The 17,225-nt window shown below is 40.6% G+C and overlaps 1 protein-coding gene across 1 annotated transcript; it reads left to right on the plus strand.

Annotated features, from left to right (window-relative positions):
* The first annotated feature begins 1,242 nt into the window (after nucleotides 1-1,242).
* si:dkeyp-77h1.4 lies at nucleotides 1,243-17,163 on the plus strand. Its single transcript, XM_005925161.3, has 11 exons — nucleotides 1,243-1,566; nucleotides 6,302-6,367; nucleotides 6,544-6,564; nucleotides 6,670-6,945; nucleotides 8,751-8,871; nucleotides 8,998-9,173; nucleotides 9,407-9,549; nucleotides 10,430-10,577; nucleotides 11,384-11,565; nucleotides 11,666-11,758; nucleotides 12,472-17,163. The coding sequence occupies exons 1-11, from the start codon at nucleotides 1,536-1,538 to the stop codon at nucleotides 13,153-13,155; spliced, it is 1,941 nt and encodes a 646-aa protein (XP_005925223.1). The 5' UTR covers nucleotides 1,243-1,535; the 3' UTR covers nucleotides 13,156-17,163.
* Nucleotides 17,164-17,225: the final 62 nt, after the last annotated feature.

The raw sequence follows: 17,225 nt of genomic DNA on the forward strand, positions 1-17,225 counted from the left end.
GAGTGGAAAGGTGGTTGGTCCACCTGTGGAGGTGTGGAGATGTTCAGGAGAGAGGGCAGTCAACTTTTTGACCATATTTTTGACACACCCTTGGAGAGTGAGAGGATGTCTGAGGAATGGAGATGTGTACTGATACTGATTTTAAAGAACAAGGGTGATGAGTGGAAGGGTTTTAACTACAGAGAGATGATGTGGAGGAAAGCCCGGCGAAGTGGAGGTATGCTGCAGAAAGAAGAGGTACAGAAATCAGTAGAAGCAAAACATGACCATGAAACGGAGAGGTGGAAAGGTGAAGTGGATAAAGGACTTTAAAGACGGAGCTGCCAACAGGCAGGAATATAAGAGGAAGACCACCAAGAAGATGAGTGGATGTAAGGAGAACATGCAGAGGTTTGGTGGGGAAGAAGAGGATACCTGGAATAGGGTGAGATGGCGATGGATGATCTACTGTGGTGACCCCAAATGGCATAAGTGGCTCTCCCTTTTCTGGCATCTTCTTGGCAAAAAAGCAATAGTTTGAGGAAATGATGGACAATTTTTTGTGTTTATATAAAAAATATGTGGTAAAAACAGGTAGATAAAGTAGGTAAACAACAAATACTTTAATAAGGTAAAAGCATGTCTCAAATTAAAGATAATATAGCCTATTAAAAAATTAAGTACATATAAACATATCAACGATTTATACCCTACAGACGGACAGCATTTGGGCAGAACGTCCTTCTGTCCAGGGTGGCCATCTGTGGAACAGTCTTCCTCAACCCATTAGAGAATGCTCGACATTCAATTTGTTTAAGGCAAAGGTTAAAAACTGGTTATGGACAAATCAAGTGTGTGATCATGTATGAGTTGTATAGTTTTAATGTTTTATTTGGGAACAGAATGGTGTGTATGTGTAAGTTTGGTGATGGAGTTTTTATTATGAATGAATGATGAATTTTTATGAATTATTATGTCTATTTTTTTTATGTTTAAGGACAACAGATGGAAATTAGCCCTTGGCTATAATCTGGCATGTTTACATTCATGTAATTTTTTTTTTTTTACATTTATGTTCATTAACATGCACTGTCCTAAATAAATAAATAAAATATAACGAAGTAAAACCATAATTGTTTTTTGTTTAAAAAAAGCTTACTAAATGCAGTAAAAACATTAATAATGACATTAAAGTGGATCAGTATGTGTACAGGAATGTGTAGTGGACAATGCTGTGCAATAAACAGCTTTGTGCTCTATCGGTATCCTCGTGTATCACCTGGCTGGTACCTCGTTAAATACCCCCCCTAGCTGTCAGATGACCATAGGTATCTCGCGGATGAAGGGTGTCCGGTGTTTCCCGACACGAGTCGAGTGGCTCCGAGAGGGAGCAGAGCCCGACATATTCTGAACATCTTCCAAATGTTGAGCCCGAGTCGTGAAGTGCTGCTCTTGAGGGGGGCGAGGTTGCAAGGGAGGGAGACGACGAGGGAGAAATCAGGCGACGTCCGCACAGATTTTCACCTCTGAAAGCATCCCGGCAGTCTGCTCCGTGAATGCACCGCAGCTCCAGCCGGCCACTCAAAGGTAAGTGCGCTGCAGAGCGCCGTTTTTCTTCACATACATGTACGGATGTGTGCCTTAAACGTGGCCGGTACGTGACGGGTTAAATTCTGCAGTTTTTTGCCTGATGCGCTGTCCCGGCTCTGAGGTGGCTGATAAGACTCCGAGCTGCGGGGTTTATCACCAACTGCACGCTTTACTGGGAACGAGGAGAGGTGTGAAAATATGTTACCTGTTAAACGGTCCCGGCGTGGAGCTCGGGCTTTGTGGATATTTATTGTTTTCAATATATATATATTTTACTCATCTTGTTTAAATTAAAATTCCAAAAAATTTCAGAAATGTAAATTGTGGATGGGGAAATGTTCATTTTTAACAACATGCAGGCTCATCTAAGCAGGTTTAATACAAAGACATACTTGATTGATTTCATTATTGCTGGCAATATAATCATTATATGGAAATTATATAGATATATTTATTTTAGTGTCTCATGGTACTTGTTGTGTGGTCTATTGGGTAAATGTTCTGTTAAGACTTAAAAGCTTGGTTTATAGCTTCATTTCTCAGAGGAAGCCTTGGCCTACAGGCTGTCTCTGCCTTGCTCTGCCTGCAGTCCTGCTCATAAACTGTGGCCATTGCTGCACAGCATCAACACCCAACAAATCCAACCAGTCATTTTTTTTCTATCACTGCACAATTATTTCATCTTAAGCATGAATATATCTCACATCTTTTCTTTCATCACCTCTCCTACCATGTTTGTCAATGCTGCACATAGCTCCACCAGCTCCCTCCTCCTCCACCTCCCCGCTCCTCCCTCATGTCCATTGATTTTAATGAATCTGACAGGTGCAAGCAATATGGTGGAAACCTGTCTCATCCTTTAGTTCACTGCAGCGGGCTTTGTAAGAAAATAGGTTGTCAGCTGCTACAGGCTTCCTCTACTAAATGGTACAAAAATGATACTCTCTGATTTCACTTGGACGAGATCTTTGAATTTGTTTTGTTTTGTTTTTCAACAAGAGGGGATCTGCAGTGATGTTTCACCATTCTTTGTTTTGGTGAAGGGGAAACCTCCAAGCTCGTTTTTGACGTATGATGCAATCAAATGCACCATTTTCATTCACTCCCACACGTGTGTCTTGATGCAACAATACTTCTTTCTTTCTTTCTTTCTTTCTTTCTTTCTTTCTTTCTTTCTTTCTTTCTTTCTTTCTTTCTTTCTTTCTCTCTTTCTTTCTTTCTCTCTTTCTTTCTTTCTTTCTTTCTTTGATGCCTCATGATTTATAAATGCCAAGCTCTGTGAAGGCATGGTGCAGTACGTACTTCTGTGTAAACCTGCTTGAGCTCACTTGAGCTTAAGCTAGCTTGCCTACTCAGCACGAGGGGGACGTGACCCCGTGTTCCCCGTGCAACGAAAACGAGTTAAGTGAAAATGAAGGAGAAATGATGGAGGTTAAAGACAGAGTTTGCTTTGTAGTTGCCCCACATTTGCAGTCACTGAAGGCATTTCCGCCTCTTTAAAGGCCATGGACAAAGATCTGACTGTGTCTCCGTAAGCGGGGAGTTTGGCGTTTGAAGGAACAGGCACGGGCTTTGATTTCAGAGTGGGATGCATTGGCTTGGATTATATAAGATAAGGAGGAGGAGAGGATAAAAGAGACACGATAAGAGAGAGAGTGAGAGAGAGCCAGAGAAAATTCAGAGAAAGTGGCAAATGAAACAGCTGCCCTGAGACAGGAGGCATGGGATTCGGGTTGAGAAAAGTCATAGTGAGAACACAAAATGTAACGGAGAGACACTGAGAAATGACACCAAGCTGTCAAACAGAAGCACAGAAAGTTAAAGAAGGCAGCTGAAGAGGACAGGGTGAGTTGAACAAGGTCACGGTGGTAGAAGGTAATATCTGTAGATGCGAAAATTGTGACAGAAGTGAGAAAACAGAAGAAAAAACAGAAGGAGGCTGAGCGAAGAGGCCAGTGAGGTGGAACGAAGACTGAATGAAGCTTGGGGAAAGGAGAGAGAAAGTCAGGCAAGGGTGGCAGATGGCATGCTAGTCTGTGCCTATGTTGGCATCCCACAGGGCAGTGTATAAATAAGATTATATTATAGCTTAATGCCCGTGTTGTCATGTGCATGCATGTTCATGCTCAGTGAAGCAGGCCTCGTCTTCTCATGTTTCGCATCAAACGCTAAAAAACAACAACAAGATTTTTTATTTTTTTGGTTCACATATCCTGATTGTCCGTTGCGACTCCCTGAGACCAACTGCTGAGGCAAACAGATGGACAAACGGCTCCCCTTTCGTTCTCTTCACAGCCAACCAATCCTACGTCTCGGATTGCTGGATTAATTAAATACTGACTTCTTCAAGGGTCAGTCTGGTTTCTTTTAGTTAGATGTCACAGTCAGTGCATGATGCAGCAGCTTCAAACAAAGGGTTCAAGCAGAAGAAAAACAAAGATGGGGACTGTTGTTATACAATTACAGTGTAATTTGAGTTTTAGTGATGAATGGACACCACTTATTCATTTGCCATGAGACAGTGTTCTGTGTGACGCAGCTCTGTTCCATATTTTATTTCAGATACAATAAAATCAGTGGGCTTTTAGGCTTTCTGCCCAGAGTGCTGTGTGAGAATGTGGCAGACACACTGCAGAGGGTTGCATGAGGCCTTCTGGGTAACAGCAGTTCTGGTTGTCAGATTAATACACTGTGAAATGCTAATTACTGTAATTAAATAATAAGGAACAACGAGAGCCTTTTTAGTATTTGGCTTTGAAGAAATATATTCTCCAAAGCCAGTTAGATGGCCGGCATACCGGAAATACACGATCAGCCTAATAGACTGTGAAGATGGCTGCGTGCTTCATCACTTCCAGCAGGAACGGGATGTCTTGTGATGTCTGCAGTGTTACAAAGCGACACTTTAATCCTTACTGCATGTTTATTATCTGCTGCTAAGTGTGACTGTGAGCACTGCAGGTGTTCCCTCCCAGGCCCCTCCTGGGCTTTGTAAATGAAACTGCAGCAAAAATCTCTTTTGCACAAACTGTCTTGATGTGCTGCCTCTGTGTAGCAGAAGGCACTTCACATCACAATAATCCCTTCAGTGTTTCAGCTGAATTCTTCCACAACAGAGACCTTTTTTTTTTTTAAATTCCTATGGGAAACCAGTCGAACTGTTACCCAGATCACCTTTATACTGTGGTCACATTCAGACATTCGGGGATGTTATTAATGAGCAGCTCTTGAAACTGACCCAAAGACATCTGGGCCTCATAAATATTTACATATTCCTAACAAGAAAGAGCCTCTCTTCAGGTTAGACCTTTAAGAAAAGCTTTAAAACATAAACCTAAAACCCCGATTTAAAGCTTATGTACAGTACTGAGCAGAAATCTCGAACAACCCCTCAGTGCTCTATGGTTTGCTTCAAAAATACAAAAAAGGGCAATGATTTATTGAAACATAAATTGTAATTTAGTACTTCAGTAGAATTGTAAAAGGCTTGAAAGTGAAATTCAGTGTATAATACAGCCTGAACTCTCTTAGGCAAGCTTTCATATAATTTCTTTAAGTAGTCTTGTGGAAGGGTTCTCCAGACTTATTGAAGGACATTAAGAGCTTTTCTTTGGATGTTGGCTGCCTTCTGTGCTGTTTTCTGTCACAGCGACCTCACATTGCTTCAGTGAGATTGAGATCCAGGCTCTGGGGAGGCCAATCAATGACTGATATCTACCCAGGTATACTTTTAGTGCATTGGCAGTGAGTTAGGGATCATTGTCATGCTGCAATAAGCTGTTTTATGGATTAAAATTAAAGAAATGGCTATCATAGCTATCATTTATCATTATCTTTATTACATTGTAATGTTGAGACACAACACTGGCTAATCCCTTGAGTTAGGCCTTTTTTTATCCTTGGGTTGAGTCATAGGATACGTGTTAAGTAGCCTAACTAAAACCATTGAAAAAACTTGAGATCTGAAAAAAAGGGTGGCTCAAGACTTTTTTATACAGAACTGTGTGCTATTATATCCTATTTTGTCAACAAAAGTTGCATTTCAAGCACCAGTTTTGTGTAAAACCTGTAATTAGAACCAAGAAAATGAAGGGACTCCAAAAGCCCCTGCATTCAGTCTCTTCTTCGCAGACAGTTTTTTGGACGGTTAGATCTTTTCTAATTTAAGTCTTTACCTGTACAGAATAAGATAAAAGAGAGGAAAGGCACTTTCAGCCTTAGAGGTTCAAAAGACGTTCTTTTACATAAATAATTAAACAAGGTCATACATATATTATGAGGTCAAAGATGTACACATTTCAATTTATCATGATCTTTTTAAAGTATATAACTAGTGTGCTACTAAACGCTGCACTGTCAAGCTGTGGTCACTGCAGGTGCTTCCTCCTGGTCCTCCTGGGCTTTCAAACACCATAGGATGGTTATTTTTGCTGCAGCCCCCTGTTGCGTTGCTTCTGATGTGTCGGCATGAAAGCCAGCCATTCAAACCATCAATATCAACTGAGCAGTGCTGTAAACCTCCACAGGGTCTCGTAAAAAATCATCATTGTCTTGTTGATTTTCTGTTTTTAGATGTTTCCTGTTTGAGGCACTGAACTTAATGGGTTTTCATGATATCCAAGTAATTTTCCTACTTAAATATAAACTATGTTCAAGTATGAAGGAAAATAAGTACCTTTGGCTTTTATTGTGATTTAATCTGAAGATAATTAATCTTCCCTTTTCTTTCCAGACGCTAAAGAATCGACTATCATGGGGACATTCAGAGTGATCGTGCTTAGCCTTCTGGTCACCACGGGTAAGGCCATTGTCAGCATGGTTTGTTTTTGACAAGACATGCAATTAGATGTTATATTAGTACATTTTATGCTATAAGAGGAATTAGAAATTTTTATTTAAGTTTAACTGATGAAAAGGTTGTAAAATATTACTCATATCAGTTTAACTCTAATGCTCTTTTGTCTTTGTTTGCAGCTCTTTCTGCCCCCTTAAAAGGTAAAACGTGTGTCTGAGAGATACTTTTTGATTTGTCTCATATATATTGTGAGCTTTTACTCTAATGTTTGTTTGTTTGTTTGCTTTATCCACCATAAAAACCAGCTGATGAGGAATCTTACACCTTATTCCACGGAGAGGATTTCCAAATCCTACTACCCTCCCAAAATGTGGAGGTCACGTTTCATAACAAGTCTGCTCCTCGGTCAAAGGATGTGCACCTGATGAGGGAAGGCAAAGTGGTCCACAGTCGGCCTAAACTTGACCGCAGCAACACCCATCTCCTTATAGAGGCTGTGGGTGAGGGAGATGAGGGCGTGTACACCGTGAAGAATCTGGAGAAGCCAGACGATGTCAAACGCATGTCGCTTACAGTCCGAGGTACAGAATAACAAGACACACATTAAACATGGTGACAGAATTCCTAAAAACCCACAAAATCACACCTAAATTAAATACTGTTTTTACTGTATTTTTACAAATACAGTAATAATCACATAATTGATTGTCATAATTGATATAATAACATGATTGATACTTGATTGGGAATTAAGACGGCGAGTAACACCAAGCTGCTACTAATCACATGCACTTGATTAACTGATCATCAGTAAGTGTGAACGCTTCTATGAAGGCAGAAGTTTGCAGGTCTGCAGCATCCAGGTGATTAACACACTGCCATGGAGGAAAGACATCAGACAAGCATTCTGAGGTTTATTAGTGAGAAAGATTATTCACAAGTGGAAAAAAGTCAAGACAGTTGCCAATTTTCTCAAGAGAGCAAGCTTCAACAAGTTCACTCCGAGGTCGGAGACACTCCAAAAAACCCAAGAGCTACATCTCAGATTGTACAGGCCTCGGTTAGTTAGCATGTTAAATGTTAAACTTCATGAAGTACAATTAAAAAAGACTGAACAATTATGGCTTGTTTGGAAGGGTTGCCAGGGGAAAGCCTTTTATCTCTACAAAGAACATGGCAGCATGGCTTTGGTTTGCAGTGGCATCTGATCAAAACACACCTCGTGCCAACTTTCAAGCACGGTGGTGGAGGGATGATGATGTGGGTTTATGTTGCTGGTAGAGGACCTGGGCACCTTGCAGTCATTGAGCTGACCATGAACTCCTCTGTATACCAAAGTTCCCCAAAGTCAGTCAGTTTGATAGCTAAAGCTTAGGTGAAGCTTGGGTCAAGCAACAGGTCGACGATCCCAAGCACAGCTGCAAATCTACAACAGAATCGCTGAAAAAGAAAAGAATCAAGCTGTTGCAATGGCCCGGTCAATGTCCTGACCTCAATGTTATTAAAGTACTGCGGTGCATAAATGAATGCCAACAAACCTCAATGCTCTGAAGCAACACTATAAAGAATAGTGGGCCAAATTCCTCCACGATGATGTGAGAGACCGATAAAGTCACGCAGAAAACAATTACTGCATGTTTTTACTAGTGCTCTAAAACAGCATCTGAACATCGTCAAAGACGATTAGTCACATACAATTTGTTAATATTTCCAAGACACAGACAGACACGCCTCCTTATCCCCACTAAATACCTTTAATACAGATTTTTGATACTAGGTATATCTCGCTGTTGCTACTACTTGTGCTTTCAATAATAATTTCAGCAGCTTAATAAACCTACTGTTAGCACATCCTGTTTGTCCTGTGAGAATTACAAGTTGCAGCAATGTTGACTGTAGAGATTAGACTTGCACACAAATGTGAAGAAGGCATTTTGGGCTGGGAGCAGGAGTGGTGGGCTCAAACCCAATATTGACCGTAGCGCAGCGCTGTGTACCATATGTTGAGAGTAAATGTGAAATCAAGTGATGAAGAGGTATGTGTGTGTTTGTGTGTAGAGAGTGAAGCTGCCCTGCAGTAATTATGCAGCTCTTTTACCACCAACCCACTCCGCTCTCCTTCCCTGCCTGCTGGTGTCCTGTCGTTATCTCGTCTTTACTGTCTTTCACTTTATTTGGTTTGTATTACTTCCCCTTCATTCCTGTAACTCTGATATTTTTGGATCCTTTGTCCTCTTTCTGCAGCATCTGTCACATCACCCTTCCTGTTCTTTTTTACTCCCTTCTCAAATAAACTGTCACTCTGTCTCTGCTCATCTCTGTGAAAATTTCAGACAGTTTTCTGTCCACTTAATCAAGTGTTTTTTTCTCCGCTTTTATCTTCTAGATTGCACCGTTGAGCAGATGGTCAAATATGGAGACAAATTCAGTATTCATTTGTCGGGGGTGAATCCTCCCATCACCCTTGAATACAGACCCAGAGCTACAGAGGCCAGGGAGACATTTAGGTAGGTGATATTTTAACCCAAGAGAATATGTAATGACATTTTGCAACATTGATGTACATTCAGTGAGACAGAGGTAACAGGAAAGGTTGAGAAAAAGCTCCTCCTCTTTGACTTTCCCTCCTGCAGACCAGGTTTGGTGGTGCTGACTGCTGCAGGGACATCACCGGAGCGCTATCAGGGTCGCATCAGCACCGGCGGTCCTTATGTCACCCTCAGCGGTGTTACAGATGCAGATGAGGGTAGCTACACTGTCAGGGATAACAAAGGTGGTATTGAACGGAAAGTCTGTCTCAATGTCAAAGGTGAGAGCACATATGAAGACACCTCATGCCTATGTTCTTCTCCTACACTTGGCTTGCTTTAAATGAGCTTCTAACCCCCCCCCTTCCCCTGCTGCCATAATGGCTTTTTAAAGACGGAAACATTAATGGGCTCCTGCGGGCTGATGCATTTCAGATGATCCATGGAGCTGTAAACAGACTTGTGATTTATTTATCAAATGTCCCTCCTTCTTTTCTGCCTCTTTGTGTCTCAGAGCACAAAGAGTTTGTGAAACTGCAACGCGGTAACAAACTGAAGATCAACCTGATACTCAACAGCTCCTTGGTGTACCTCTACTACAGCCCCAAGAGTGACTCCACACTGCGCCTGCTGCTGGACAAAGGAGAATTTACACCTGTAATTAGAGCCTTTTTCCTCCACTATAGTCCAGCTATGACTCTTTCATTTTTGTACGTCATTTCTGTTCCTTGTTTTCTGCCATATACTGTTACAAATGTGGATGCTGATTTTAAGTGTCTAAGTCTAAGTGGCTGCCCTTTGAGTATCAGATAAATAAGGATTATTTTGAAGTAAGATTCATACCAAAAAATATGGAGCAGAGCATGAAATGAGCATAAACATCCACTTTAATTTAATAATGTTAACAGGTTGGCTTTAACTTTAATAATTAAAACTGAGCTAATACATAGGTATTAATACAACATGATTAATGGGATTTATATTCACTCTATATGTAAAGGCAGACTGCGCGAGTTGGTCCTTGATTTTATACACCTGAATTCAAAGATTAAAAGCTGCGGCTGATTATTTTTTATCCACAGGTATTGTATCTACACACTAGCTGCCATTTACAAATACCCTATATTGTGGTGTATAATATAAAAATATATACATATTATTTTGCACAAAAGCATAAAAAAGCATTCATTTTTCAAACATATTGTAAAAGCAAATTTTATAACTGCTATTGTAATTATGTGTGCCTTGTTGTTTATGACATTTGCCCATATTCTTCTTCTCATTATTTGTAACCTGCTGAGTAATTGCAGCTTTTCTAAGTGCCTGTGCTGAAGTTCAGGCTGTTTTATAGCTGATAAATGCTTCTAACAGACTGTGTGTGTTGTTTATGTTACTTAAGAGCTAAATCCTTGTATCAGTCAGTATGAATAGGTTTGTATTCCATTTCTTATCAGTCATTCATGTTTAATGTTTATTGCGCTAATCAGGATTTCTGTATTTGATGCCAAGTGTGAAAATGTTTGTTTTTTCACGGTAGGCCCAAACAGAGCTGGGTTTCGAGAACCGTCTGTCTCTGGAGGGCTCACTGGTCATTCTGGATGACGTCAATGATAAAGATGAAGGCCTGTTCACGATTAAGGACCTACAGAATTTCACTGTGTTTACTGTCTTCTTTGAAATGAAACGTAAGCAAGGAGTGGGGAAAACACTAATAGACTGGGTTGTATTGCTGTTTATGCTGGTAAAAAATCATTCCATCTAAAATGCACTGGATCTGAAAAATCCCCCTAGCTGAACCCTACAAAGGGAGCTGATTTGTTTAAAGTCATGCAAAATGTTAGCTTCAAAATTCAAGTTCAAAATGTGTAAATTCAAATTTGGTGTTTTTTGATTCGCCTTATTTTCCTGAATTTTTAAGCCCTCAATGATAACATTTCTAACATGACTTTAAATTAGAAGACTGTGAAGACTGTCTTTGGATGACTGTTATGTTAGTTAGTAATTCTAGGTCGACCATAGGTGTGAAAGGGAGCATAAATGGTTAACCGTGGATGTGATCTTAATTTTGCAAGTGTTTAATAAAAGTAAAAATGCTTAAAAATATGTAGAAATTAGACATTTCATATGCCTTACCCTGTTTTGACCAGCCACCTCTTCCACGTGATGATATGACCCTTTAAAGTTTACCCAAAATATAATCTTTTAAAGCTTTTCTCCAGTGAATTATCGGAGAACAATAAGTCTACTCTACACCATAGGCAATACATTTTTGCTCATTTTTGCTTAGATTGTGAATTTAAGCCATTTAAGCTTTTTAAAATTAAATGTGCAATTCAGCCCTTAAAATGTCATGTGGCCGTCTCCTGTACCTGTGAAGTAATGAGGGCTGAAAACTTCTGGAATTTGTTTTCTGTATGCAATAGAGTTTCAACACATCAATGAGAAGTCGGTTGAAATATTAATATCTCTTTTCTGCCGTGTGTCCTTGTAGCCTATAAGCTGGAGACACTGTATGTGGCCATCATAGCCCTGCTGGGTCTGCTGGCTTTCCTTCTGCTGGTCTGCCTGCTGTCCTGTCTGATCAAAGTGAAGAAAAGGGCCAAGAGGGCTGCCGCCCTGGAGAAGATTGCCCAGAACGCTGGAAAAGAGGAGGAAGGAGAGGCCTTCAGACAGGTTGGAGAAAAAAATACACTACTGACGATGTGATGAAGAGCATAAGGATAGAGTGTGCTCGGATATAATGACAAGTTCTGCTCTGTGTACGTCTTCAAAGGTGGTCAAGAACATCACCAAAATGAGCGAGGAATCCAAGCATTCCCAGGCTGACAACACGGAGAAGTCACAGAGCACTGAGGTGGATATTAAAGTAAGGAAATGTGTTATTTCCCACTTAAAACTGAGTCACTGAGGTTTCTAATGATGTCTCAACTCTTATGCTGTTCTAAGCGTTTACAGAGAGTCGCAGCTTATTCAGAACGCTACTGCTAGAGTCCCCACTAAGATCGAGAAAGCGGATCACGTCAGTCCAGGTCTCCGATTTTTGCAGTGGCTTCCTATCTGACGAAGAATGGATTTTACTCTATCACTATGATTTTCAAAGGCTTGAATGATTCAGGGCCAAAATACTTTTCTGATGTGCTGCTGTGTCATGAGTCGTTCTGACTCCTCAGGTCTTTTGGGATAGGTCAAGCAAACAAACAGCCAAACATGTCAAAGCATCTTTGAGCTTTGCTGTTTTTATGCGCCACATCTCTCGAACTATCTCCCAGAAAACCTGAGGTCTGCCCAAACTCTGTTCTTTTAAATCAAGGCTGAAAACATTTCTTTGCCACTGCATTTTACACCTTACCTTAAGTTACATTTGTTAAAACCTCGCATTGCACTGTAGCTTCGCTGTGACATGTACTTTCCTATTTTATTCGATTTTAGCTTATTATTATCTTCCAGTTTACTTTGTGGTTTTAAATCTTTTGTATATGTGCCTTTTTATGTCCCCTTTTTATATCGAATGCAACTTTGAATCAATTTGTTGTTAATAGACACAAACAAACTTGCTTGACCTTGTCTTCCTACCCTCAGGGTCTCGAGGTTTCCTCTAAAGAAGTTGGAGTTGGTAATCTAGAGACCAGTGACTCCGGCGTTGGCTTTAACACTGCTCTCCCCCTGGACACTGACACTGAGGCCCCTGATCAAATCCCTGACTCTGAGGCTGTAAGCATTTCTATTGCTCCTGAAACCAAACCAAGTCCTCCGCCTGCTGCCGAATCCAAGCCAAGTGCTCCACCAGCTGTGGAAATTAAGCCCAGTCCTGTACCTGAAACTAAAGTGACCCCAGTCCCGGAGACCAAGAAAACTCCTGATAAACCTGTGGAGGAAAAGTTGGATGTGCCCAAAGGAGCAGCTGTTAAACCTAGTCCAGCCCCAAGCCCAGAACCCAAGGCCGATAAAAAACCTGCGCCCAGCCCAAGCCCAGAGCCTAAACCAGCTGTTCCCAAAGCCACCACTCCAACACCTGATAGTAAGAGTGCCCTTACTCCCACCCCTGAGCACCCCAAGCCAACCACACCAGAACCAATTACCAACGGCACGCCCGAACCTGGACCGGATTCCAAACTGAGCCCGGATCACGCCGATATTATCAAAGGCTCAGCTCCAAAAGCAGTCGCTCCTAAAACCCCTGAAGTGGAGCTGAAAGCTAGTGGTGCCATATTGGAGGTGGGCAAAGATGGCACGGTAGCTGAGGATTCAACTACTACCACCTGAGAAGTGCAAAAACACAAAGGAAGCCCCACAGATCTTGTCCACTGCTCACCACTACTGTAGACAATCGAACACCCCTTACCAAATGATGAGGAAACCACTGCAGCTGGGGCGAGGACCTCGATTTAACATGTCTAATGCCTGAACACAGTATTACCTTGATAATCTCACTTATCTGTAACTAACACTTAAACCTTTGAGACTTTCTGGCTCAGAAACACTTCACATAACATGGCTTTTGATTGTTAAACATTTTAGTTGTACACGCCTCGCAGCCTTGTTTTTCTGTTCATTTTTAAAGTTAAACTGCCAAACTGCAAGTTCAATCCTTTGCAGAGTTTACAACTAAAATGTTTACTCCACATGAGGTCTTTTTCTAAAGTATCCTGAAAGGTTTACGACATTTCATTGAAACAGCTCACCACAACAGCTTATTTGACCCTAACTAACCATCATTTCCCATTTCGACGCTTGTTCCTCTAGCAGCACATGAACAGCACATGGATGAAGCCGATAAAATCTTTCAGCTGGTGTCATCTTAAGCCTCCTAAAATATGTGATGGCACCGATATCATCTAAATGAACTAAAAACCCCATCAGATCACACTGCTGGTGAAGTTTTATACATAGCTCAATTTTGGATTTCATTCACTTGAGCCAGTCCTCTAGAAACATCCGCAGTGCATTATCAGATTAACCACACACTTATACTAAAAATACTAACCACATTATTTCTAGTCTTTGAGATTGAGATTCACACTCCCAGTGGAAATTTCAGACGATTAAATTGTGTTTTGCGGGCTGATCCCCCAAGTCCGGATCATCCACTTTATTGTCTTTGATCTGGATTTCCCCATAGCTCCATAAAAATCCCAGCACTCTTACAATTTAATGGGAAACTCACAACAGCTAAAACTTCCAGCAGCTTAAAGGGACCCCCCCGTGCCTGCAGTATGAAATATAAAATCAAAGTGTGTGGTAAGTTCACATAGTTAGAGCATGATTCTTTTGCTCTTTTTCTGCCGTTATCACCACCTTCTTTTTTTCTTTGCCCCTGTTCATTCTTCTTTTTTTGTTACTACGACCACCAAGGAGGCTATATGACTGATTTGGTTGATTGATTAATTTACAAAAGGTATTAGTGGATTCATGTGACAGTTTTAAAAGAGCTGGGCTTGGTCCGTCTTAGAAGTGATCAGTTATTGAATGTCATCCAAATCTGGATCCAGGGACTTTTGAAAAAACAAATTCCTCAGCATTTTTTGTATTTCACCCCATATCGTCACAAATGAAAACTGCGAGACTAATTCGGAGATAATCATGCATTATGTAGAGGGGATTTTAGCCTCAGTGGAGGTCTTTCACTTCTCCTTCCTTTCTTTATCCTCACGCCCCTTTCTTCTTCTCCCTCATTCTGCTTTCATTTGCTTGCTTTCGTTTTTGCTCGCTTACATAAATGCTGTAAAACTTGGCAGAAACTAAATATTTATGCCTCACTGGCTTCAAAAACCAGCAGTATGGAGCCTTCACCAAATCCATGACACTGTCTGTGTTGAGCTGACCTGGTATTCAGGATGTCCAGTCAATGCAATTTCAGCTGAAACTCTTTTGGTACTTATGGTAAAGAGGAGGTGTGCAGGTTCGTTTTAATGTGCACGTCCCTACTTCATGTTTTAACTGACCAGTGGCAAACCAGTAACTGTCAGTGTTTGATGTACACACTGACAGTGTGTACATCAAAAAAAGCATGTTGGATCAAATGGTCAGAGGAATGTAGGGAAACTAAAAGTAGATCCGTATACAGTCAGCTGGCCTTTCTTTATAGCTTTCCTTACTAAAAGAGTTTTCTTATGAGTAAATGAATAAGGGGTGTTTTGTCAGCATCTGAAAAAGCCATAAAATGAGCTCGATTTAGATGTCAGATTTGATACCAAGAGCAACAGAATAAATAAACTAAAATTACAAAAAATACAAAATACAAAAATACAAAAATAAACTCAAGGTGCCTCAGCATTAGATGGGTTAACAGTGTCAATAAGTCAGATGTATTACACATGGACAAAGGTCTTTTAATGTAATATGTGTACAAAGACGTATACGCCTGCTCTCCAGCCTGCATCTGTGTGGGAACCACAACGCTATTTGGCAGTACTAACAAAGCTCTTCATATAAATACACACAGATACAGACACACACATGTAAAACACAAACATGGACTCCAGCCTTGTAAATACTGCATGTGTATGCAAGTGTAACCCCTCCCCACCATGAGGCTGAATGTTTTTAATGTGTCATACTTAATATTAAAAAAGAAAATCATTTAAATTTCTCTACAAACTTCAATCTAATATATAAATATATATATATAATTATATAAATATACACACACACACTATATATACTAATATTCACTAATGTATTGAACTAAATCAACTTCCAAATATTGTAAATTCCCATCGAGACTGTATTAGCCTATTTTAGACCAGTTATTATCCGCTGCTGTCAGCACACCGTATCTCTCACACTATTTACATATTAATAATGTTTAACCAGTGTCATTTACAGCATTGACTGCAGCATGCCCACGGCACGTTCCGCTTCTATCGTCCAGACGTTGTGTCAGTGTGCGCGAATACAGGAGTGGTGTTTTTAATGTCGCCATCGTTGTGTGCGTTTTAAAGTCCGTATGCCTATGATGCACGTATCTATAAGTGTGCGTGTGATATATGAGCGAGTGTGTGCTGAATCTATGCACAGGGAGTTTGTACAGAAATGAAACTCTTATGTGTGCTTCTCCATTTGTTGTGAGCAAAGTATCTATGTGCCTGCTTCAGTCGTCTTGCAGTGTGAAGAGAAAAAAACAAAAAGTGCAGTGTTTTAAATCATGAGTGTGAATGTGATGGAAGCCACAAGAATATTGTAAAAACGTATTGTAACTCTGAGATATTCAAGTGACTCTTTGTCTTTGTTTTAGTGCCTAAAATGTATATTGGATAGTTGGCCTGTGCTCTGTCGTTAGCCGCATTCTAATGGCACCTTTTTAGTGAGGAGGATGTTCACTGATCCAGAATATGCAGTTTGCACACCTGAATGAACAAAGCAAAAATTGCCGGCTAACCTACGATGTGTTAATGTGAAAGAAATGTGTGTGATCAAAGTGATTAGAGCCTGACCGACATATCACCAGAAAGATTTTTCTTCAGTATTACTCAAAATCTGTGACTGAGTCATAAAATCAGCAGGAAAGTGTTTACAGAGGTCAACCCAGAAAGCTGTTTTCAACCACAGCTATCAGCATCTGGTAGCCTTCTGGTAAATAACAGATTCAAGGATCAACGTTCAGAACGCAAAAAGAAAAAAGCATTTTTAAATCACCAAGTATTGCTTCCGGTCTTTAAACTCTTTTGTTGGTTGGGCTCTAAAAGTGATGAAAAGAGTCTGATTTAATTGTAGGCAGCATACAAGCAAAGCATGTTTCCATTAACAGTGTCTATGGGTTAGTTTGGAGTTTGTGAGTGAGTTCATGATAGCAGCAGATGAATGACAAAGCTTTGTGTGGGTTTGGGTTATGTTGTTGTGAGTGGTTAATGAGAGGTGGCTAAAACTGCATTTCCACACAACGCCACTACTGTGTGCTGTCAGTGATTGCAATAGAAAGCCACTTAGAGTGAGTATGAGTGTGAGAGAGGCAGACGGTGAGTGGAAGGAAGAGTTATTACAGCTAATTGGTGCCAGAGGGATTGTGGTTTCATACCCACCTCTGATTAGAGAAAACCCCCACCACTTTTAAGACCACTGGTACTCCTTGCACTATGTGAGTTGTCTCTGCTCTGATCCTCTCTAATTCCTGCTCCTGGCCTGGTTGTGGTGTGATGTCTCACATGGTCTCTCTCTCTCTCTCTCTGTACTCCCTTTTTGCACAACACTTCACACAGATGTTTTGTAAAGACAATATCTTTATTTCATGTCTAAAGGAATACTAAGAATAAACAAAAGATTATGACATCTGCTGCCTTGCTGTCTTAGTTTTTCTTTCTCTGCAATTAACAACCTTTCAGAAGGACAGTGCCGTC

This window comes from Haplochromis burtoni, unplaced genomic scaffold, assembly GCF_018398535.1.
Source record: "Haplochromis burtoni strain Fernald_Lab_line unplaced genomic scaffold, NCSU_Asbu1 Contig_80, whole genome shotgun sequence".
NCBI classification, from domain to species: Eukaryota; Metazoa; Chordata; class Actinopteri; order Cichliformes; family Cichlidae; genus Haplochromis; species Haplochromis burtoni.

Bases quoted from the DNA above. Each gene is read 5' to 3' on its own strand.
- si:dkeyp-77h1.4 (XM_005925161.3), top strand. From the start codon at position 1,536: ATGCACCGCAGCTCCAGCCGGCCACTCAAAG. The intron at 10,578-11,383 runs GTAAGCAAGGAG...GTGTCCTTGTAG, and splicing joins TGTCTTCTTTGAAATGAAAC to CCTATAAGCTGGAGACACTG. The intron at 11,759-12,471 runs GTAAGGAAATGT...TCCTACCCTCAG, and splicing joins GCACTGAGGTGGATATTAAA to GGTCTCGAGGTTTCCTCTAA.